The 25,069-nt window shown below is 36.3% G+C and overlaps 1 protein-coding gene across 5 annotated transcripts in view; it reads left to right on the top strand.

Annotated features, from left to right (window-relative positions):
* PHF3 (PHD finger protein 3) overlaps positions 1-24,808 on the top strand; it is a 53,848-nt gene extending 29,040 nt beyond the window's left edge. For 4 of the 5 annotated variants that reach the window (XM_082302890.1, XM_082302892.1, XM_082302891.1 and 1 more), the window contains 13 exons: positions 2,321-2,642; positions 3,687-3,864; positions 5,381-5,531; positions 5,658-5,814; positions 6,859-6,975; positions 9,030-9,161; positions 9,798-9,930; positions 10,424-10,616; positions 12,198-12,345; positions 13,443-13,532; positions 14,778-14,973; positions 16,134-18,303; positions 24,730-24,808. In XM_082302890.1, the coding sequence (XP_082159016.1) occupies positions 2,321-2,642; positions 3,687-3,864; positions 5,381-5,531; positions 5,658-5,814; positions 6,859-6,975; positions 9,030-9,161; positions 9,798-9,930; positions 10,424-10,616; positions 12,198-12,345; positions 13,443-13,532; positions 14,778-14,973; positions 16,134-18,303; positions 24,730-24,748 (4,006 nt within the window). In that variant the 3' untranslated portion in view covers positions 24,749-24,808. Of the gene's footprint in view, positions 1-1,569; positions 2,199-2,320; positions 2,643-3,686; positions 3,865-5,380; positions 5,532-5,657; positions 5,815-6,858; positions 6,976-9,029; positions 9,162-9,797; positions 9,931-10,423; positions 10,617-12,197; positions 12,346-13,442; positions 13,533-14,777; positions 14,974-16,133; positions 18,304-24,729 lie in introns of those variants that run through there. The other variant, XM_082302893.1, reaches the window with a different exon arrangement.
* The last annotated feature ends 261 nt before the right edge of the window (positions 24,809-25,069 follow it).

Genomic DNA, 25,069 nt, shown 5'->3' with positions numbered 1-25,069 from the left:
TATTTCCTGCCTTTGCATGTTTGGCTCTAGGCTCTTGGAAAGGAGCAGTCAGCTTTGTGTAGAAGTCCTATCGCTTCTTTCTTGTTTTTCTGTTGTGTTTATAAATGCTATGGTATTACTCTGCTGAGACCATCAGAAGTAATTGCCCCCTAACAATACCTTTCTTGTTTTGCACTTTGCTGGAACATGAACCTGAAAAGACTGAGATACTGACAAAATGTGAAGGAACCTCTGCCTTCCTAATTAAAATTATGAAGTAGATGGACAGTTATTGTTTGGTAGTGACAAGTAATACTATTAATGTACTTGCAGCTCAGAAAAAGAAAATTAAAAATGAGAAAATACTTTTCTTCCCAAACTAGTTTAAAAACCAGTTTCTTCAAATCTGTCAAACATCATCTTAGGCTTTTTCTTCATCTGATGGACCTTTAAAACTTCTCAGATTCATTTTGCATCAAAACAATATTTTCTTCAGCAGAATGTAATATTTTGAGTAGGGAAGGACAGAACATAAAGACAGATTTTTCTTCTGTTCTCTTGTCTCAAATGTCTGCTGTTAATAAGGATTTTCATCTCTTTGAGATACCAGTAGTTTTTGAATACAATACCTGCATCAAGCCACCTGGAACATTCATTTACAGTTCTGGAGAATGAGGGTTGTTCTAAGCACATCCTGTAATTATATGGTTTTCCAAAGTAGGTAAGTCAGCAGATAGCAGATCCTAGCCTGAGTAGGGGCATACATATGTTAGGAATCATTTGCTTAGAATCATCTTATGGAAGAGATCTATAAGGTATTAGATTAAAGAAATAGGGTTTGCAGGTCACTGTATTTAGCTTGTTAAATGTATTGCTGAAACAACCAGGTTTTCCTGAATTACTTTTTAAGTCAGGTTTGTCTTCTGTGAAATTTCAAAACCTAGCAATTCAGTAAATAATTTTTCAGTATTAACAAAGAACTTGCACTTTCCTTAATACACTTGCAGTCTTTCTGGATTTTCATCATCCAGACTATATGTAAAAGTACATATCTTGAACATAGTTTATGTAAGTATAAAACAAAATGAAAAGAAAGAAATAAAAATTAAACAAAAAACCCAACAAGCAAAAAAAATGCACACACAAACCAACAACAACCAGCCCCAGCCTCAGCCCCCCCCCCTTCCAAAGTATAAAAGGGGAAAGAGAATGTAAGTGGATATTGCAAGAGATCTTCCTACATCATTTGAAAGCTGTTCCTTGTTGCCAGGTTCAGTATTTGAAAAAAATAATTCCTACCATGTAAGTCTCCTGAAGCAGACTTTTTTAGCCTGTGGAACTTTAAAATTCCACTTTGCTAAATACTTGGACTAAAAATTGTACCTATCGGTGCAATTTGGTATTCATAATACCTGATGAAGTTTTCAAAATGCTTCCACTAAATGGTCAGAAATTATGCTTTTAGATTAGACCAGGTGATCTTTACAATGCTTTGAAAATACTGTCTGTACCTAAAGTTGATTCCATTTTTAAAATAATGCAGTTAAGTGACTTGTGAGTTGAAGGGTATCCTTTAAAAGATAGTCATTTTGGTGTTTGAAACATTCCTTAAATAACTGTTAGCTCTGGATAAAATAGGTGAGTAGCGCAAAAGTGTGTACCTTGTTTAAAAGAAAACAGTCACTGCAAGCTGGACAGGTGGTTTTGGAAGCCAAACTCCTGGCCCTGTATTCACCAGTAAAGAGAATGAAAAACAACTTTCTAGAAATAATTTAGTAATAGTGGTCTGAGGAATGAGGTGTAAAGTAGCAACTAATTTAGACTAGGTTGATACGCCTGTACCCATTGTGTTTGTCAAAACGTTTAAAGACCTCATACTGCTGTGGAAGATTGCAGCTGCTGCTGTGTTTGTGATGAAAGATGACTCATTTGTAGGAAAGTGAAGGTAATATTTTGCAAGAAAATTCTCAGGTCTTTTCAAACAAGTTGACTGTTTCTGAGAGTTTTGGTTTTCTTTTTTAACATTCATAAGAACATTAATAGTAGTCTGAAAAGAAAGTTGGTAGGATTTGGAAGCAAATTAGACAAACAGTGAGGTTTTGATCGTCTCTTGGACTACTGTAAAAAACAAAAAGGCCAAAAAAATACCTCTCGGGAAGATCATACCATGTCGTAAGGCTGGAGATGGATGTAAAGCACCAAAGAAAATCGCTTGCTAGGTAAGAACAGATTGTTGAGATGCACAAATCAAAACAAGTATGGTATATCCTGCTGAAGGTGCTGTATCTTTCATAGTCCTCTTTCACAGTTTTCACTGACTTACATCTTATTTTGCTTTCAGGTTTATGGTAGGTTGTGGTAGATGTGATGATTGGTTTCATGGTGATTGTGTTGGATTGAGCCTTTCTCAAGCACAGCAGATGGGTGAAGAAGATAAAGAGTATGTCTGTGTGAAGTGCTGTGCTGAAGAAGACAAAAAAATGGAGTGTTTTGATCAAAATGTACCAGATACACAAGTGAAACTTGAGCATAAAGAAGAAAAAGCAATTGAGTGTGAAAAACTGGGGGTATCGAAGCAAACAGCTACTTGTAATCAAAATACGACTGAAAAAACAAAGCAAACGGAGGACATTGGGAAGCACAAAGTCAAAATCTTCAGACGGGTGAGTCTTAATGTTTTAAGTTCTCTTAATTACTGGGGTTAGAAGGTTTCTGCCTGTCCCACTGCCAGTTAATAGACCATGTTTCAGATGTCTTTGTGAATCTAATATAAAACTTAAATTATTTGCAAAGTTACTTCATTTTCTAACTGGCTTGACTCTTTCAAGATGGTATGGCTAAACTCTTCTTACATTGAGCAGGGATATGTGCATGTGACGTGGTTATAGAACATCCCGAGTTGGAAGGGACACATAAGGATCATTGAAGTCCTACTCCTGAGTGTGTATCTAAACCTATACATACAGGTGTATGTAGAAATGGTGAAGAACCTAACGCATTTTTCTTCCAGATTTCTAAATGCATTATAGGACATCTGCCAATTTGTTGTATGTTATAAGCTGCAGATTTAAAGTATCTGTAAAACAATATGATAACAGTATTTTTAGTTAAACCTGTTTTTATTTCAGGTTGTATGTAGAAAAAAATGCCTAGTGCTTTGATTGGGGCCTTTCTACTTTTTATGTTTAATTTTACTAACCAAAGGATAATTTACAAAGATTATTGAGACAGTTCTTTAGTGTGTTAGTGTATAATGTCATATTCATGATAACAATCATCAGTAATCCTATCTTATTTCTGAGTAGTAGTATTGAAATTCTGGAATGTAAGCTGTTATTTTTAATTTTGGTTTACATATGCTTTCTAAACATCAGTGACCTCTGTGGCTAAAACAGGTTAAGGGATGTTCATTGGTATCCCTGACTTTTTTAGAATAACTGTGAATTTAGTGGTTTTCCAACACAGAGCTTAAATGCAAATTGCCTGTGCTGTATCTTGAGCCAATATTTAAGAGAGATTGTTAAGCAATGCTTGGCAGTAATTTGGGATATTTTTCAGTAACTCTTTAGAAAATTATATGGTGGTACATACATCCAGGGTATACATTGTACAGTGTAAAAAGGAAAAAATGGGAAAAATGTGGTAATTACGTAGAGGTTGATTGTAGCATTCAGTAGCATGCTTACATATGTAAATGTTTATTTCAGGAATCTGGGGATGGGAAGAACTTACCGGAGTCCAGAGACTCAGATACTAAAAAAGGGCAGCATGTTCCTGCTCGGAAAGGATCACAAACTGCTGTAATTCCTCGGCGGTCCCCTGAAGATAAAAATGAAAAAATAAGTAAAGAATCCATTAGTACAGTGGAAAGGTCCACAAAATCAGGTACCAATGTTTGGGGATGTCCTCCATGCTGCAATTCACATCTGTGTAACAGTAAAGGATGATAACTTTGTTTATAGCATCAGTTTTTCAAATCACATGCCATAGTGGAAGTGATGATGATCTGAAGAGCTGTTTGTTCCCATAACATTTATGATCTTTTTTTCTCATTTCTTTTTAAGTTTTTTTTAGTAGGTAAATGTGTCCTAGGTAGATGTGTGTTTGCTGTTTCAATAGTGGAGGATGCTCACATAATCAAAAGTGGGAGAAAAAGTACATCGATCTCTCTGTACTAAGCTTTATTTTACATTGCATGAGACTTTGAAATACTCTTTCATAAAATTCTATGAAATGCTTTGTATATATAAAACTGATTTCAGTGCTGTATAATTTATATTTTGACTTACTGATGTCTTTTGCACAAATTGACAAATAATTTTATCAACTCATTTCAAAGGGGAACATTATATTGCTTGCTGAGTCATCAGATTTTCATCTAAACGTCATTCAAAAGTTGAAGGGACATATTTTCCCTCACAGCAACCTCCATCCTCTCCCCAGCTCCCTTCCAGGAAGGATTTTTCTTCTCAGATCGTTGTAATGTGAAGTTTTTGTCATTTGGGACAGAAATCTCAGCAGCAAAGCTAGTGAGATTTTGTGTGAGAACTGTCTTTACTCTGAAACTCAAGCTTTGAATTTTTGTCTAAAAATAAATATAATTTAGCTCTTCTGGTCTTTGGCCAATGCTGATGCATTCTAGAAATCTTTATCAGTCTTCAATTTGTTCCTTTTTTTCTGAGTATAAAGTGAAAAAATTGGTATTATTTATTTCCCATGCTTTCCTAAATAGAAGGGTACTGCTGGAAATTAGTGACGTGTTCACATGCTGACACAACTGAGCTTTCAGTTGACCCTCTGAAAATTAGTAATTTGGCTTTAATGATTTTAGTTTGATTAGAGTTATCCATTATTTTTATTATGTATGACACAAAACTTAAAATGACCTTGAGTGTTACCTGAATCAGAAGATGAGATAATTGAAATAATTTTGATGGCTAACAGATGCAGAAATGCTACGTTTAATGTAAAATGGTATTTTAAAGTAAAGCTTATTATGCTTATATGTGCTTCATAGTATATTATTTCTCAGTTTATTCATTGAAAAATTAACCTATGCTGTTACAAAAATTCAGAGTCAAAAAATCATCCTTAAGATCAAGCTAATAAGCACTGGTCATCTTGGTTTAGTGTAGAAGAAAATACCATAGGTCAAAGGGCAAACCCCCTGTTTCTGCTAAGGAAGTTTTTATTCTGTATTAATCTAAGTAACATAAAATCCAAACCAAAGAAGAGAAAAACCCCAACCAAACACAAACCATCCATCCTGGGGTCCACTCCTTGATGGTCAATTCTTAGCAGTTTAGAAGTAAAACTTCGTGAAAGTAATTCCATCAGCGGCAAAAGTTTATAAATAAAGTTACTTCAGTATTTTACAATTTTTAACTGTGTGTTTTGATAGGTGTGCATGAGAAACAAGAAGTTAAGAAAAAGAAAAATGAGAAAGGATCCGTTAGTGCAACACACCTGCCAACTGTGCCAGCTTCCAAACCTTCTGCTGATCAGATAAGACAAAGTGTTAAGCAATCTCTTAAGGAAATTCTGATGAAAAGGTAAAGATATATTAAGAAATTAAATTACTAATTTGTGTTTATGAATATTTTCATTTGGAAGGCAGAGGAAAAGCTGTTAATTATTTGGATGTATTTTGTAATTTTTGCCATTGTGTTCTCTTACAGATTGACAGACTCCAGTTTAAAGATTCCTGAGGAGAGAGCAGCAAAAGTTGCCACAAGGATTGAAAGAGAGCTGTTTTCTTTTTTTCGTGACACTGACGCCAAGTATAAGAACAAGTACAGAAGTTTAATGTTCAATCTGAAAGATCCTAAAAATAATGTATGTGTGATTTGTCTGTTGTCCTTTGCAGAAATCATTGATTTGCTGTAGATTAAAGGAACAGTCTTCAATATAGAAACATTATAAATCCTCCTGCAATTTAACCTGTTCAGGGAGTTTTTTTAGGTTTCCTTGTTTTTATAATTTTGTTTGCTCTTTGGGCACTCAGTGTCCTCTGTGTTCTTCCGCATTATTAATTCTCCAACTCCTTGCTCCCAGTGTACCTTTTTTTGTTTGGTTTTAAAGTGTAGTAGATACAGCCTGCCTCGTTTGTGTTTGTCTTTACTACTGATCTGTTATTTAGATATTCCTGTTCCCCCCATAGTTCTTTGATGTTTACTGCACTTACTGTTTTTCTGTCCAGGATCTTCTCACTGTGCTTTTTCACACCCAGATTTCTCAAGCTTGGTCTTCACTCTCTATTCTGCTTTCTATGAACCCCTTGTTCAAAATCATACCTCCTCAGCTTCTGTCTTTTGTCCTTTATCAGTTATTCTGATCAAGTTGCTTTGTTTATAGTATTTTGCCCTTACAGGTAGCCAACTGTAAATTGTAAGAACTTCTATGTTAACTTTTATCTAACAGCTAACTTGTTTTCTCTTTGCTCATACTGCTAAATTAGTTCGTTGTCTTTTTTTTACCCTAGGACTTCATTTAGTTAAGAAGCACAGATATCCTCTTTGGTACTTTCTTCTCTTTCTTGTATGATGCAGAGGATTTGCACCTTTTCAAAAAAAACAACAAAATGTCTGAGTTACTGCTGCAGTGGGCATAAACTCTCTTTCTCTTTTGAAATGGTAGTTAATTATACATTGGATCATTAAGGGTATATGTAGATACATTGTTATGTAGAATAAATGGAGCTCTGGAATGAAGCTTTTTATGTTATAAAATCTAGTACTGCTTCCTGCAGTGGAGATAATTACAAACCCACACACTCCATTTAACTATACAGAGCATGTTGCATGTTACTTCTCTGATTTATTTCCTGCTTCAAGCTGTTCTTGTCTTGATAGAAACAGTTACTTTTCTTCTTTCTTCTAGATATTATTTAAGAAAGTACTGAAAGGGGAGGTTACTCCTGACCATCTAATAAAAATGAGCCCAGAAGAACTGGCTTCGAAAGAACTGGCTGCTTGGAGACAGAGAGAAAACAGACATGTGAGATTTGTCAACTTATGTAGTTTATTTTATAACCTAAGCATGTTTAACTTCTGTTTGCAGGTTAAGTGTATGCAGAAAGAACAAAATGGATGTTGCACAAAGCAGCTCTGACCAAGCAGGAGGATGTCTATAATTAATTTAGTATTGAAAACCCAAAGATGTTGTTAGGACAGAAGTGAAAGTGTAGTCAAGAGTTTGAAAGGAGGAAACCATGAACTTTCCGTTGCCTTGCAACTTTGTTGCTGCTTGCTCTTTCTTTTTTCTGTCTCAAGAGTGAAGGCTTCTTTGTCCTTATTTTCTGCAAGATTTTAAAGCAGTTGCTGAACTTTATAAACACCAGTTTCTTAAAGAGGGAGAGAGATCTTTTTGGACAACCCAACCAAAGCAGACTGATGTTGTTTCTAACTTACTGCTGAAGCGTTACAAATCAGCCCCCAAGAAGTAAATCCAGAGCTGAAAACCTGATCTGCCAGTCGAAAAAGCAGCCTAAAGGGACAACAAAGAAACAAAAAAACCCAAGAAAGTGTAGGAAGTTTACTAGGTTAATTTAAGCATGACTTCTTGAAACAGAAAGTCACTCTCTAAAACTGTGCTGAGAGTTTAGAAGGAGAAACAGGAATAAGAGGACCTGTATTATTTTTATAGAAAATTCCTTTTTGCTAGACATTGCCCCATTTATTGTGCATTTAGTCTGACTATAACTGCAGCTGCTTGGAAATGGCCATTTAAAATTTTGTAGTTTACAAAATGTGGATTTATGTTGACAGAATCTTTGGTATTTATATTCCACATCATAGAACCTAAAAGCACGATATTTGGGTAGTGTAAATTCATCTGTGTGCTCAGAATGAATGTTTGGTAATAACTGATAAGGTAGAGTGGGATGCTGTTTCAGAGACTGCAGTGTGCATTGCAGTAGTAACTATTCCTGTGTTTTTTCCTTGTCATTGCACATTGTGGCTAGACCTGTTTATGAATCATGATAACTTTTGGTACTTTCTATGCAAAAACAGTTGTTGATTATCTTCAAGTTGTTTCAAAGACCTATAAAGAATGAAAAGTTTGTTTATTCTGTATCTATCCAAAGCCCATTTTTTGTAGTGAATCGTTTTTACATTTATTTTTATAAAAATCAGGGAAATTCTGAAAACAGACCATGCAAAGTGCTATTCCACTGCTATGAGAAATGTCTTCCAAACAAAAGTGTATGCTGCTCAAAAGATTGCTGAAGGGTCCCAATTATTTCAGAGAAATGCTTCAAAATTACTATAAGCTTGTAAAATAAATAGGAATGTATCATCTGATGGTATTTTTCATGTTACTATTTAAGCAAGGCATTGAGACTGCTACTCACTATTTTTTTTTTTTTTCCCCCCCAGGATGTTTAAAAGTATGTTGGTATTTTTCGGGCAGATAAAACAATCATAGGATCCTTGTTTCCTTAGTAAATCAGGCTTAAGATATTTGGGACAGCCAGCACAACCCCTTCCTGGTGTAAGAAATGGAAATGTGCTTTAAGAGGCAATGTTAGAAATAATGCTTTATATATTTTATTTTATTGCAAGAAAGCAAAGCAGCAGTGCTGATCAGAATTAACATCTCCATTATTTTTAAGAGTACCTTTAGATTGTTTTTTGAGGTGAAGCATTAGATTTATGTACTAAAAAGAAGCTCTTGAAAAATGATACAAATCTGCATATATTTATGTCTTACCTTGTCCCTATTATTACGGGGAAAGAATGGATGTATTTTTTCTTTCTTATTTAGTTCTTGGGAAATCAGAATTGCCAGTACTTTAATTTAGGGTTGAAGGTTTGTTTTATAACTTATTTAAATGCATGCCTGGTAAGTACTTGCTTCTACACTGTAGGAGAAGTTGGACAGGCTGCTTGCATGTTTCCTTTATGAAGCTACTTGACACTTGCAAAATAAGAATGTATTCCTTTTCTTCCTGGAGGGTTTCCTAATTGCAATACTATTAGCTCTTATATTTCTGGATTTCCAAATTTTACTGTATGGGAATAATTACACATAACTTCTTGTTTTCACAGACAATTGAAATGATTGAAAAAGAACAGAGGGAGGTTGAAAGAAGACCTATCACAAAAATTACTCACAAAGGAGAAATAGAAATAGAAAGTGAGACACCAATGAAAGAACAAGAGGAAGTAATGGAAATTCAGGTAGAAAAGAAAGCATGGCACTATAGTGTATTTAGTTCATAGACAACATGGTTATAAAGTGTTTCGTTTATGATTTTGTTGTTCAGGTCTATAATTACCTGTTAGGTCTGGTTTGAGTTTAATTTTTCTTTTCTCTTCTTGGCCTGGTGATTTTGTTGATTCCTTTCCTTCTATGTTGTGTCTGTGACTGTATGATGAAGTAGTAGAAAACAGAAAGTAGAAATTAGAAAATATTCTAAATGTTACCTAAAGTTTAAAAAAAAAAAAAAAATCTTCACTGAAGTAGTCATTGGACACTGGAATTATCTGCCCAGGGAGGTGGTGGAGTCACTGTCCCTGGATGTGTTTAAAAAAAGACTGTACGTGGCAGTCAGTGCCATGGTTTAGTTGATGAGGAGGTGTTAGGTCATAGGTTGGACTTGATCTTACAGGTCTTTTCCAACCTAGTTCATTCTGTGATATTTGAGAATACTGATTAGTTATTGTAATGCATTTGTAGATTTTGTGATAGAACTTTACAGATGAAGAAAGTTTATGTCTGAAGGGAGGATAACACCATAAAAATTTTAAGGAATATTAGGAATATTAGAAGAGGGATAAAAAAAAGGCTAACTGAAATGTGTTTACTTTTCTTAGGAACCTAATATGAAGTTATTTGAGAAGTCAGAGGAAGCTGAAAAGGATAAAGAAATAAATGAATCTGCATCTCCGGACACCACAAGTCAACATAAAAATCATCTCTTTGATCTAAACTGCAAAATCTGCATAGGTAATTTGGGAAAGCACATGAAAATAAATAGATCATGCTTCTATAATTTTCAGTCATAAATATCAATATACCTCAAGAATTAAAATAAATGTGAATTTTTACTTAGTTTGCTGACAAAGTTATGGAAGGAGTGTTTTACTTCATAATTTACAGAAGAGACTATTAAAAGGATAGTCTATTGGCATAAACTTGTCTTCTTTTTTAAAAAAATGAGCTTCAGAGAGCGAAATCCCTATAGTGGATGTACATACTACTGTTCATTCCTCATTTCTTTATCCTATGCCATTGCAGTGGCAAATTTATGTTTAATACTGTATAAACATATACAATGTATTAATTTATACATTATATAAATATATGTAAAGTATGTGAGTTTCTTATCCTATCGCACTTCAATGGCAAAACTTCTGGTGTGTCTTCCTTGTGTTCAGAGGAAGTCCTCTTTTTGTTTCTTTAATAAAAAATGAAAGCCATTGCACTTGCTTTTGTGCAGGCCGAATGGCACCACCTACTGATGACCTCTCTGCGAAGAAGGTGAAGGTGTCTGTTGGGGTTGCACGGAAGCAGTCAGACAATGAAGCAGAGAGCATTGCGGACGCACTCTCCTCCACATCAAGTATTTTAGCTTCAGAATTACTGGAAGATGATAAGCAAGACTCATCAAAATCATTCACACCTCTCCCAAAGTAATAAAAGCTGTAGAAACAGTATTTTTAAATGAAAGACATTATTAATCTTGTTAAGCTATTATGTCTAAAGCTGCTTTTTTAATGGCATTTCATTAATCCATTTGGGTACTCGAAGTTGTACACATTTTAAGAACAGAGTTCTCTGCTGGAGTAAATGATGTGCATTTATATACATAATGCTACATACATTGTTGTCATTGCAAACTTCTAATTACCACATAGTTTACTTTCCCCAAGAAAACAACGTTTTCTGGTGCAACAAGGTTTAAAAAGAGTTCATATTACAAAAAAATCAGTATATGGATTTCATATTGCCTTTTGCTGTTAAGGCATGTAGTATGTATAATGCTTCATTTAAATAAGTGTGCCTTTGTATATGTGTATATATAAATTCAGGGAATTTGAGATTGCTCTAAACAGAGCATTTGCACTGATAAATCAGGCTAGTTTCAAATTCCAAAGTAGTGCTTTTCTAGAAATGACGGGTAACAGCAGCTTGTTTGATGTTTTGCTATATTTGCTGTCAGCTCTCTCTTCATTTTCTTCCACACACTGCTACTCGCTAAAAAGGAAATTGCAGTTTATGAGACTTTCTTTCTGGTTTGAGGAAGGCTTTTTTAGAAAAACATCAACTCCCAATTATTTAGAATTGACCAGAGTTCATGCTGAAATTTTGCCTTAATCAGGGCAGTGTGATCTTTTACTAAGGACAGTGAACTTTGGTTTTTGAATAGCTTACAGCAAATTCAAGGTAATTTCCAGTGTAGACAGAAATAAACATAGGTTACCCTGTTACTGTAACAGCACAATATCTGGTACTACTGAGCAACTTAAAACTGCTAATAGCATGCCTAGTATATTTTGATAGCAACATGTTGGGAAATGTTGAAATGTGTAATCTTTTTCATAAGGAAACACTCAGGTTGAGAAACACTCTCCTGTGAAATTATTTAAGTCATCCCATTAATTTTTTCAGCTGCTTTGTTGACAAAACTGAGGCTTTTTTTCGAAGGGAGGAAAAATGGTTTTCTATAGGTGGAATTGGGAGGAGGCACTTACAGGAGGTGTGGAAATGATGCATAGGTGAGAAGACATGAGGAGCCAGTTTGTGGGACGAGAGAGTAGGGTGACATAGGCGTTCAGGTGGTGGACTGACAGTGGTGGCACAAAATGTAGGGGATAGAAAAGCAGGATAGGCCAGCAGGCAGTGTGTTGTCGTCTTGTCCCTAGCAGGGGAAGATACTGCTGTCTCTGCAGCACCTGTGCGTGTTTGTGTCCTCTTCAATAGCATTTGATAATTCTTGAACTAAACAACTCCTCTGTTTTTAAAAGGTAGATTAGTGAACTAATGTGCTGCTTATCTGACTGTCCTTCCTGTACCACAGAGGTACTCCACTGGAAGATGAGAAACGTGGTTGACTGCTGGTCTCTTTTTGTTGACCCTCAAATATGCTTAACTGAAAAAGAAAATTCTTGATAATACTGCATTTCTGTGATAAAGAAAAATGATGATTTACACTGTCTTGCATGATATATCATGTTGTAAACCAAGTGGGTTTTTGTTCGTCTTTTTTTTAGGTCAGAAACACCTGGTACTGTGGAATGTGAAAGTCTGTTTCTGGCACGCCTGAATTTCATCTGGAAGGGCTTTATCAATATGCCTTCAGTAGCAAAGTTTGTTATTAAGGCTTATCCAGTTTCTGGCTCCTTTGAATATTTAACAGAGGTATTTATATTTATTGCAAAGAATGAACAATTCATTTATTAATTTTGCCAACTTGTTTACCTTATACCCTAATAATAGTATAATGATGGAAGACAGTGACACATGATCGTTTTACTGAATAAAGTATTTGTGGGAGGACATAGGTTAAGGTCTATGTTTGTAAGTCAAGCATTCATTACGTGAACCTCTGGTTCATCTTCCCATCTATAACAAAAACCTGCGTAATGGGGTTTATTTTTTTTGCCTATCTGGTGGCAGTTCTTGTCCTAACCTTGCATTGTGACTAAATTGTCTCTAAAAAAAAAGTTTATGTAACATTCTCTTCTGTGTCTGAGAGACAATAAAAGCATGCAACTGCTTATAATAGTTGTCTTCATGTCACAAAATATGGATCAGAGAGCTTATAAGGCTCCATTTTTCTTCTTGACAGCTACACAGGATGCATCACCTTTCTGATTAAAGGGGCTTAGGTCTTCTATTAGTAAGATTGTCTTTACTTTGCTGTAGATCTTCAGGGAAGTGCAGGCCATGCAGTAATCCTTAATACTAAAGGATTGTTATATGAGTATGATGCACTTTTCAAAACTCTTCTGATTTATTTCAAAAAATTATTTTTGTGAAAGTCTGTTTCTTTTTCTTGGGAACAGTGAACTCAGTAGTATCCATGAAGAATTTACATCTGTATATACATGCACATGTAGGTTATGTTTTCTCCTCATAATGAAGATGTTGAAAGTTTATTATATACATGGGTTGGAGCTCTCATTGTGGTGTGATCTTACGGATAGTTTGAGTGTTCCAGAGCACAGTACAGTTACGTTTGCAGTTAATGTTACCAGAAGGAATAGTTTTGGCAAGGTATAGATGAACAGTATTGAACAATAACTAATTTAGTACATATCATTGACTTTGCACTGATATCTTAAAGGTCCAGAGTTTAAATTTTTTTTCCTGTTGTAACTTCTACTGATATTTTTAAATTATAATTTAAGAAACAAAAGAACTAAGTATGTTTTGAATTTATGAAACAGATACTGGATGAAGGACTTACCACAATATTTATGTTGGATTCATATTTCTGTTGTCCTTTCTCATAGGATTTACCTGATAGCATTCAAGTAGGTGGCAGGATATCTCCCCACACTGTCTGGGATTATGTAGAAAAAATCAAAGCTTCAGGGACCAAGGTAAGAATTTTACATAGTAGACTTGCTGTTTAATATGCATCTTAGTCGTTGTAAAGACTTGGTTTTTTTCTCTCTGAAACATTTGCAAAATAGGTGAACTTTAGGAATATCTCATGGTTATGTTGAATGGGATGGGTGGCAACTGCTGGCAGTTACTTTCTTCCTACCTAACCTTAAACTGTCATTTGCTGTGTGAGAATACTTGTCTTCCTTTGACACAGTAACTTGCTATGAATGACTGGATACAACTTCACATCTCAAGTGTTACCCTTTCATTTTCAGTAGAGTTACATTGTGCAAAAAAATCCAGCTTTTTGCTGGACTTGTCCCAGTGTGTGCCAGTTGTCCTTGTGCTGGGAAACCTAAAACTAGGAAGTCTTTTCCAGATGCTGTTTCACAAGTGCTGGATAGACAGGAATAGCCATTTCCCTTGGTCTGCTGGCTACTTTGATTCTGACACCAGATTGCAGTTGGCCTTCTTGGCATGGATACATCACCCGTTCATACTCAGCTTGTCCACCAGGACCCCCACATCATTTCATGCCAAGCCGTTTTCCAGCCAGTCAGTCCCCCAGCCAGTCCTGGTGCATACGGTTACTCCAGCTCAAGTGCAAGATTTTGCATTTTGCCTTTGCTGACATTGACAAAGGTCAGCCTTTTTTTTCAGCCTCCTGAGGTCCCTCTGAATGGCCACCAGTCCTTCAGCATGTGCACCACTGCCCCTGCTTAGGTGCCATCTCAGTTTTGCAGAGGGTCTTATGTCCAGACTTCCAGGCTGTTCATTAAGCCATTAAACAGCATCAGCATCATCAACTCCTGAGCTGGGCTTTGGGTGTAATTCTGGGATCTGAAGACTGGTCTTACACTATTATGAGTGGATATCTTGGGCACAACAGACTACAAAACGCAACTTTCTAGTAATGTTTAGGGTAGGGAGTAGAATACTTCATTGGAAGCTGGCAAGCTTCCCTAAAACTTGTTATTTAGCTGGCTGTTAAAATATTGTCTCTTTTGTCACGCACTTCAATTAATTTTTTCATCCTAAATGCTTTCTATTTGTTTTATCTAGTTCTGAACTAATTTTGGCCATGTTTCTGCTCCTTCTGTCTCCTCTGTTCTCTGCTTTTTTGGCATAGCTTTTTCTCCTCAGCAGTGCTCTTTTAAATAAAGAGCAGTCAGTAAAAAAAATAACATTTCACAGAAAAATATGCTTGACCATCTTTTTCTCTCTCTTCTTGTAACCAGGAAATCTGTGTGGTTCGCTTTACCCCAGTAACTGAAGAGGATCAGATCTCCTATGCATTATTGTTCGCCTATTTCAGCAGTAGAAAACGTTACGGCGTAGCAGCCAATAACATGAAGCAAGTGAAAGATTTGTACCTCATCCCTTTAGGTTCCTCAGATAAAGTCCCTCATCATCTTGTGCCTTTTGATGGGCCTGGTAAGTACAGCTTGGAAATTGGACCTTTATTATTGTAACGCTACTTAAAGAAGTTGGCAACAGAAATATAAGAATAAATAAAATTTTAAAATGCAAGCTATTTTGTTCAAATATGTGATGAGTTTTCCATAGTATTATTATATTAGTTTCCTTGAAAAGACATTAATTACCCCTTACTAGATTATTCTGATATTTCAAAGACTAAAAGATTAGTGTGTACAACCTTGTTTTATGTCTGCTACCCTCTTTCTCTAATACAGGTGGCTTTGTAGGTTTCAATGTCAGTAAACTCAGTCACACAAGTGGACTATGGTAGAAGTCATGAGTTCCAAATTGATACTCTCAATTTAAAATAGTATTTTTCATTATTTGAAACATACTAACCTTTTTTTCTAAAGTATTCCAAAGTTCCTTACAAAAAATTCATTGAAAGTTTAAAATGTAGATGGGCAAGAAAGAAAAGGTCTGGAAATGGCTCTCAGTTGTTCTGCTTACACCTGAGTTATTTTGCATCAGTTTATCTTGGTTATAAAAACTTGTAGATGATCTCTCTTTTTGAGATAGGCAGAGCCAAAATGAAGAGAGAATGAGCTACAACTCAATTTTTTTGCAATTATAAGAACAAAATAGATAGTGAAGAGATAGGTAATAGTGTGCCTTGAAGCACGGTGCCTTTCCTGGAATGAGGGAAACGTTTCTGAAATTTGCTCTTGGTAAATCTTTGAAGAAGTATGTCTAACACAAATTGATGAGGAGGCTTTGAGTTTGCAAGTGTTCTGTTTACTTTTTTTTCCTATTATACCTTGCTACCGCTGTTAGCATGTTGTAGCTATGTTAGACTAACACAATGTTTAACTTCTGTGCTGTTTCTGATGAGATTAGATGCCCTATATAACTCTTGTATTTTCTATTTGGAAGTTACAGTGTATGAAACAGTTTTAATTGGCAGTGCTTGAAGTCATAATTTCAATATTGGAAATACATATTTTTATTATTTTAAGTATTGTTAATGTTTAACATGACAAGCAGAACAATTTCAAATACCATAAGATTATTACTTTCAATAGTACACTGTACGTGTATGGGGGTTATTTTTGTTGAATTTATTACCTTAACCACAATACAAAGAGATGATAAATTGCTGTTACAATTTTGTGCAGGGATTGAAATACATCGACCAAATTTATTACTGGGATTGATAATTCGCCAGAAAATGAAGAGGCAGATTACTGCTGTTTCAAGTGTTACCAGTAGTTTTGCAGATGAAGCTGCTGAAAGTACCTTGAGTAGCTTGCCACCAGAGAAGAAAAGCAAGCCAAGCAAACCTGAAGTCTCTCATCATGATTTGGCACTAGAAGAAGAAGAGGAAAATAATTTTTTTAATTCCTTTACAACTGTGCTACACAAGCAGAGAAATAAACCACAGCAGTCTAATACAGATGATGCTCCAGCAGTTATTGAACCGTTGGTGGAAAGTACCAAACATGAACCACCAAAGCCTCTCAGGTTTCTTCCTGGAGTCCTGGTTGGATGGGAAAACCAGCCTTCTACTCTGGAGCTGGCAAATAAACCGTTGCCAGTGGATGATATTCTTCAAAGCCTGTTGGGTACGACAGGGCAGGTTTATGAGCACAGCAAGTCAGAAGTAGGTCCTAGTGAAGACATACCATTATTAAATGAACAGGCAACCTTGAAAGAAGAAACCATGGATGTTGCTGATGTAACTGCTGAAGTTAGTGAAGCAAAGACTAGTTTGGATGATCCTCAAGAATCCACTAATGCTGCTGTAACTGTGGATGCAGCAGTTGTAGGGACCTCAGGTTCTTCAAGAAGTGCTGGTTCTTTGATGGGGCTGAGTCTTAAGGGAAAACCTCCAGATGTCTCCACAGAAGCATTTTTAGCAAATTTGTCTGCTCAGTCACAGAATAAAGAAACTGAAGAAAGTAAAGAAAATGACCCAAAGCGACAGTTACTGGAAAAGGATAGTGTTGCACAGGAAGTTAGAAGGAGCACAAATTCCAGCTTTTCTTCTTCATCAAATTCAGGAAAAAAACCCAATGAGAACAGTGTTAATGTAGGCTCTGCTGAAGGTACCACTGCTAATACTTCTAAATCACCACCATTTATTAATCTTAAAAGAGACCCACGACAGGCAGCTGGACGAAGCCAGCAGACTATTATTTCAGAAAGCAAGGATGGAGATATTAGCAGAAATGAAGACCGACAAAATGCTTCAGGAAATGATCAAGGAGAGTCAGAGAATAAACAGCCTTCTGGAGAAGGGGGCTTAAACATGTATCAAAGTGATGCACAAACCAATGAAACACAGTTCAGTTCAGCTGCAGCTAAGGCAGATAACACAGTTGCATCACAAGCAGAAGATACCAAACACTCACAGGAAGATGCACTGATGCAAAACATTGAAACAGTGAACTCATTTAGAAGAGGACCAGCCGCAACTTCATCTCATTTTGAAACTGAAAACTCTTCTCGTTCTGAATTTATTTCCAAAGTCCCAAACCCTATTGCAAGTGGCAGCTTCTCATCTGTTGGACCTCCGCAGCAGAATTTTCAGCATCCTAAATCTAATCCACCTGGATTTCAGTTTCAGGCTCCTGCACCTCATAACTTCCCTCCACAAAACAACCCTATGTTTGGATTTCCTCCTCATTTACCACCTCCGCTTCTTCCTCCTCCTGGCTTTGGTTTTCCTCAAAATCCAATGATGCCATGGCCACCAGTAGCTCATTTATCAGGTCAGCCACCACAGTATGCCGGACCCATTGCACAAGGGCTACCAGTGGCTCACAAACAATCAAGATTTTTGGGACCAGAAAATTTTTTTCAGAGTAAAGACAGTAGGAGGCCAGAAAGACGCCACAGTGATCCGTGGGGCAGAGAAGAACAGCATTTGGAGAGAGGGTTCAGCAGAGGCAAAAATGATCGACAAAGACTTTACAGTGAAACCCATCCCCAAAAAAAGGACAGACATGAAAAAGAGTGGAGCAACGAAAAATACTGGGAACAAGATTCTGAAAGAAACAGGCGCAGAGACAGAAACCAGGAAAAAGAGAGAGAGCGGAAGAGTAGAGAGGAAGGACAGAGAGACAAAGAAAGAGTGCGATCTCCACACAGTGATAGAGCTGCTGATGGAAAAAGCCCCCGAGAGACTAGAAACCCAGAAAAAAAGACAGAGAAGCCTAAAAGTGATGAACAGGCTCATGAAAAAGATAAGGAGAGGGAGAAAAGCAAAGACAAGCATAGAGAACGAGAAAGTGAAAAGAACAGAGAGAGACATAGGGACCACAGTGACAGAACTAAAAGCAAAAGGTAAAAAGATGCAGGCAGTCTTTTAAAATTATTTCAATAAACTGTTAGAATAACATTGTAAAACTTTGTATGACAAAAAAAAAAAAAAAAAAGAGCCTGCTAGGATTGTGCCATCTTTTTTATTCCGTGTTGGTGTTTTGCAGAAACAAGTCTGTGTTTTGGTACCACTCAATGTACCAATACTCATCCTTTTTTTCATTATACCAACTATCGCTAGAAGTAGGAGTTTAATATTTTTAAGAATTTTACATTGCTGTATATTCAAAATTTTAAAGATTTCTTTTATTAATATGCAATAAAGGCTTAGGAATTTTCTTAGCTGAGGAAGTTGGCATTAGTAAAGTCTGCAATATAGTTGCTGCCTTTGGTAATTTGTGCTCTCTTCTGTTTTAAGATGCTCTGATAATTTTAAAGGTGGTTTTCATACAATAACCTTCTTTTTAAATTGCACTGTTTTTAAAGACTGCAGCAAAGCCTCAGAATCCACACATTACAACAAAACATAATATGCTCGGTGGTGTGAAGAGTTTGGGTTTTTTTTTAAATTATTCAGTAGTACAACAAAAAACTCAAATGTATTTCATTATATTATATTTCAAGTATTTCCTAAGCATCTGAAGCAGTTTGTGACCAGAAATTGGAAGGCTGAGCTGCTCAAATGTTACTGCTTTAAACTGCACTTGTTTTAATAAGAAAGCATTTCTAACCTAAATTCTTGAAAATTATTTGTAGTAGTAAATTCATTTCTCCCACCATTTTCCATGCTTCAAAAACTTGAATACCTAAGCTTGTACATTACTTTGTGTTTTGCTATCCTTTTTACTGTAAAATGTAAATATTTTAAGGGATATTTTGATTCTAAAATGATAAAACTTTCTCACATACTGTGTGTGTTTGATTTCATAGCTGTGAAACTGTAGGCTAAATGAATATAGAAGGCTGAGTCACAGAATGCCACATTTGTTGTACACTTCATGGCTCGGTTTGTTTTGAGTTCTGGAGAACAAAGAGGGGGGAGAAGGTCAGAAGTGTTTGTACCCTTGGAACTTCTGGTAACTTCGTATTTTGTGGACTACCATTCACCAATGCCAAACAACATGCAAACATGAAAACAAATCACCTACTCTTATACTTAAGAGTATACTTATTAAAATACACTGGGCATCTCTTTGAGTCTATCAGAAACAACAAAAATATTCCACTGTATAAAGAAAAACTGAGGTTTATTGTTCCAGTTTTCAGCATTTTGTTTTTCCAGTCTGAGTACACAACCTTACTATGCTGCTGACAGAGCATTTTGCACTTTGCTGTAGAAAAGCCTCTTCTTTCCAGAAAGGTCTTCCCAGTTTAACAACACCTTAATTGTTGGTTTTAATTATGAATATATTTTAAGGTAAATTTTTACTTGTATACCTTTCAAGAAACCTCACAGTCAAATTGGCTAAAAATCTTGCACTGAATGAAGGAGGTGGTAGACTTTTATTAAGTGATGTTTCTTAGGCTCACAGTTGAGAAGACTAATTTTAAAAAATCCTCAGTAACTAAAAGAAATATTCAAACATCTTTAAAATAAAATTAGTCTTTTCCAAATTAATTCCATGGTCTGTGTAGCAGTAGTGCCATTGACTATATCTGGTAGTATTATACATGTGTTTTGTTGTTTAAGTATTTACACCAGAGTTTTGTAGGCACAGAAGTGCACCAAAGCATTGTTCTCATTTTTGGAGTAAGCTTTAAACTGACAGTTCTGCATGTGAAGATTTTCTTTCAATCCATTGAAAAGTAGTCTACTCCAAGTCCACTGGTGATCTGCCTCTCACATGTGCATCCATCTCTGCTTTGAAAATAAACTGGAAGCAGTGAAAATTGCAACTGCCTGTATGGAAGGGATGGGAATGCTTTCTGCCAGAACTACCAGAAATAATTTGTTTAAAAGAATATGTAAACATTTTTCAAGTTTGCTGAGTGCTTTGCTACCTGCCTTGTGTATGTAAAACCTGAAGAGAGCCACAGTAAAACAGCTCTTGAGGGAGAGTTTTGTTAAGTGTTTAAATTAACAAACAGCAACAGTCTCCAGGATTTGTTCCTAGGATGTGAGTTAGTGTAATGGGAATAAATCCTGCTACTACAGGAATAAAGGATTTTACTTCTCCATGGCCTTCAGTCACTGTCCTTCCAACATTTGTGTTAGCTGGAAGTACTCAGATTGCTTGTTCCTTGTTTTACACTGAATCACTGCTCAGATCACAAAAGGCAATGTGAACTGCTTAGAAACTGGCAGTACACCAGAAGCCCCAGAGAGAACAGGATAAACCTTAAATATGCTCCCTTCTCCAGCATCACATGGTCATAAAAGGCCCTACTTAGAGAAACTGGAAGAGAAGAATGTGGGGACAGCTCAAATGCCAGGTGGGCTTCATGAGCTGCCTTTTGGGAAAAGGTGCAGAAACTGTTGCATCAGGCTGATCACTTGAGGGCTCAGAGCAGCTGAAGAAGATAGAATGAACCTCACAAAGATGTTTGCAGATGCTTAGTAAAACATCTGTGGGTAGCTCCCATGCACTTTAGTTATCCTTAAGTCACCTGTAACTGACTTGACAGTGCTTTCATTGCTACACACTAAGTATGGTGATGTGGAAGCAAACGTATGTCACCTAGTTCTAGATGCTTATGGCCTTTGCTCCATAATGCACAACCCATCCTCACCTCCCTCTCCACCCCAAAATAGTTACTTGTTTCTGACAGGTACATGCTGATGACTTGCTTTCAGAGAATTTCCATGCAAGGAGGTGATGGTTTATTATGTGCTTTTGAGCAATAGTAAAGTGAAAAAGGAAAAGATAGGAAACAATCACTATTATTTTTATTTAATAATTTTACTTATATACTAAGCCAGCAATCAAATGAGAAATGTAGATGCCATCATACATCATGGGTGTAAGCACATTAAAATAGAACTTGAATTTTTTTTTATTGCTTCCTAAAGTAGAATATAACACAGCTTTTTGAGAAGGAATGGAATTTTTGTATTTATGTATGAACAGCTCTATTTACTTTTGAGATTAAAAATTAATGAAAAATATATTCATAGAAATTTGGTTTACTATGACCAAAACCTCTGTCTCTTAACAGACTCAGAAAGGAGGGAGAACAACTTCATTACCTAATTACTCTTTGTGGGCTTAACAAGTAATTACAGCTGTTAAGATTTTAAAAATTCTCTGCAGTTAATGTGCTTTTTCGCTCAAGTACACCTTTTCTTCCCTCACCAATTTCATTTTTTACACTTGACCATAATATTATAGAACTATAAAAGAAACATTCTAGTAAAATTTAAGCGTTGGAGAAATAGGTAACAGTTGTCTGTTCTCATAAAGCAACAAACAACACTTGAATGATGGTTGGCTTTATAAGCTTCACTACCTCTTTGTTTACAAAACTATTTCCAGCACAATAAAGAAAAAAAACCTGCAGACTTTCCCATTATTTTAAAGTAAATGCTAAAGAGTATGTATAAATAATTCTAGGAGTAAAACAGTTGATCATATTTTATATGCTATTAATACTCCACATAAATTTGTCCCTTATTACTTTTTAAGTGCTTTCTTACATTGGTTGCTGAGTCATACACTGCCAGCTAACACAATAAACAGAAGGAAAAGGAATTTTATAATTTTTTAAAAGTGTCTTGGACAGTTTTTTCAATTAATTTCCAGAATTTCCATCATAAATGTTGTACCCTTCTGCTTTCATTAGCTGAATCTTTTTAGAATCTTGGAAGAGCACAACATCTTTAATTTTACCAATGAATTCCTTCTGAAAAAGCCCTGTAGTGACTGTATTGACTTTCCTGCCAATTTCAAACCCACCAAAGTAGCAAATGCCACCGTAGTTTAAAGCAGTGTATTTCTTTTGTGGGTCAATATCTTCAAAAAGGATTAGTTCCTCATCAAGATAAACCTTAATACAAGTTTGGTTTTGGACTACAGTAATGAAATGCCATCTTCCAACAGAACAGGTAAAGTATTTGCTGTGCATTAGAGGAACAGAGATTCTTTCTCCAAGATTAATCACAACTTTTAAAGTTCCATTGGCAAGACCAATGGCAAGGAAGTCATTATCTTCATTTTCACTTTTTCCCATCCATGCTATTAAGCCTTCAGTTTGATTGGTAGTAAAATTTAAAGAAAGGCGGCTGTACTGGAGATCTCTTTTTCCATAAAAAGGATCTGTGTATTTAATGTAGGAGTTACCAACAAACTTTGCTATATAAAATTTGATTTTGTTATCGCAGTACTTACCTGTCCAGCCTAGTGCACATACACAGGTATATGAAAATGAAGAAGGTTGAGGAATACAGAGCGCGTGAGACCCACACATATTTTGTGAACAGTGAATAGATTGTTCACACGTGGTCCCTGTCCACTCTCTTGGGCAGGAACAAGAAAAGCCTGAGTTTTCAACTAGACACGTTCCATTATTTTTGCACACAGTGTAACCACAATCTGTTCCGTCACAGTCACCAATGTTGGCTCCACCTTTGGGGTCAGTCACAGTAAGCTTCAGTTCCCTGTTGTTTATAACAATTTCTCGAATACAACCAGTGAAACCTGTGGGTTCATTTTCTATTGCCATTGGATTAACAAGGTTTAAGGAGGACACCCCTCCAACAAAAAAATCTGTGTGTGTGTCTAGTGCATTCATTCCAGGACTAGCTTTTTGAGTAACGTTTATGCCATCCAGGTCCAGGTAGCCTTCATTACCAACTCTTCCTGCACTGAGTGAGTGCCATGTATTTCCATTTGCATGGACCTTCTGAAGGGTCTGTAGGATGACAGTTTTGTCTCCAAGGTTGTAGCGTAACTGTGTAAATCCATTTGCTAATGATATACATAGAAAGTCACCTGTAAAAGACAGTATAAAATAGTTTTAATTTTTGGAGGGGTTGCGCTGAAGAACAACATATTCATAATTCTGATGCTTTTGTGCCTGCATTTCCTTGGACCATCCTCATACCTAAATCACAAAAAGGGAAATGTTCCCTGATGAGCTGCTCTTGGCCTTTTTTTTCTTTCCATTATTGGAAACTGAGCTCATATTTGCCTCAAAGTAAAAAGCCCAACCTTCTGAAAAGCTCTGTTTTTGTGCAGAGACTAGGTAAGTGAGGTAGGAGGAAACAGGATCACTTTGGCATCCAGGAAATATGAATCGGTGTTCCTGATTCCACTCTCCCAGTGGAAAAGAATAAAGTTTTGGCCCAAGTTACAAAGGCAGAAATACTCTCAATATGCTGAATAAAGGCTTGATAGATTTGTCAGTTTAATGAGCAGGTTTGTCTGCACCAGACATACTCTGCTTTCCCTGAAAGCTCCTTTTCACAACAGGGATGTTTTGGGGTTAATAATCTGACATCTGGAAAAGCAGATACGCTTTTTATTGCATTGTTCTTCTGGAGGCCTTCATGACCTTAGAAGGGAGTTATCTCTTCTTGTACTACCAGTGTTTCTGGCCTTACAGGCAGTGCAAAAGGGAGAGAGAGTACCACTTCAAACTGTACTTTCAAGCATGAAGAAGGAAAGCTGGGAAAGGTTAGGAAATGAGAGCTGGAAAAGTTTGTAAGAGCAGCAACAGAGCCTAATAGGGGAGGTGGCAGGGAAGCAGAAGAGGACAGCAAAAAAGTCTGCAAATTAAAGTTATATTCTCAAATTTTTTGAGGTCTGCCTGTGCAATTTAACTTTTATTTATTACTTTTGGAAATAATAGACATCAGGTTGTTATCAATTAAACTGGTATATATGTTTGTTAAATTTGAATGCAAGCTTTCCTAATAGCTACCAGTCCAGTTTTCTTAAAGATTCAACATTCCTAAGGGTGGACCTGTCAGTAGAATGATGAAGTTTGCTCACATGTGTGTTTAATTTCTGAGTATTTCTAATCCTTGAATTACATTGCCTGTAGTGAAATTGAATGGCCTAATTTACTGGAGGCTTGTGAAAGTTGCTAAAATTATACCTCCCTAATCAAGAGATGTTCAGGTTGCCATTTAGGCCGGGTGGGGCTGTTTCAGTTGTATTAGTGGCTGTAGAGCACGTTGCTTCATGCCTCACCTTCCCTGCTCCAGATACCCGTGAAAAGAACAAGAAAAAAGCTCTTCCTTCTTTCAACTCTGATGATGGCAGAGCACTTCCTTGTAGCTTGCTAGTTCCAGTTGTGATGATCTGGCTCACTTCCCTGTATGTGGTGCTCTTTTCAAGGACCTTGCTTGGTTGGTTTTTTTTCCAAAAAATTAATATAATTTCCTTCACTTGTGTTTTCTCCTGCTTAGTGATGTGGCTTTAAGTGTGCTTGATTTTTAAGTGCATAACTTGAATGCACTCGTTTTATTTCAGCAATGTACATAACCTGCTTGTCTATTTCTTTTATCAGGCCCTCAATCCTAGGGTAAGAAAGGAACATGAGGAAAAGTTTCTGAACTACCTCTTTGGCAGCCTTCAATCCTCTCTCCTACCCAGACATGCAGACTTGCATAAGGACACAAGTATGCATATTTTGCTGTCTAGGAAGAAGGAAAACATCTGACCAGGGTTGCTGTTGCATCTGGCCTGTAATCAAGACCCAAAGAAGCTGGCAGTTTTCCAAGACTTCTGGCCCGCAGGGAAGGGTTTTGGTAGCTTTGCACATTTGATGATGATCTGTCTGTTTTAGAATCTTTAATCTTATCTCAAGAGCAAATCTGTGTTACTGAATCTGCTACCTACAGTGTAAA

The sequence above is a fragment of the Coloeus monedula genome (genome assembly GCF_965178545.1).
Source record: "Coloeus monedula genome assembly, chromosome: 2".
NCBI lineage: Eukaryota > Metazoa > Chordata > Aves > Passeriformes > Corvidae > Coloeus > Coloeus monedula.
The sequence above is the reverse complement of the archived record's forward strand: the minus strand, read 5'-3'. Positions and strand labels throughout refer to the sequence as shown.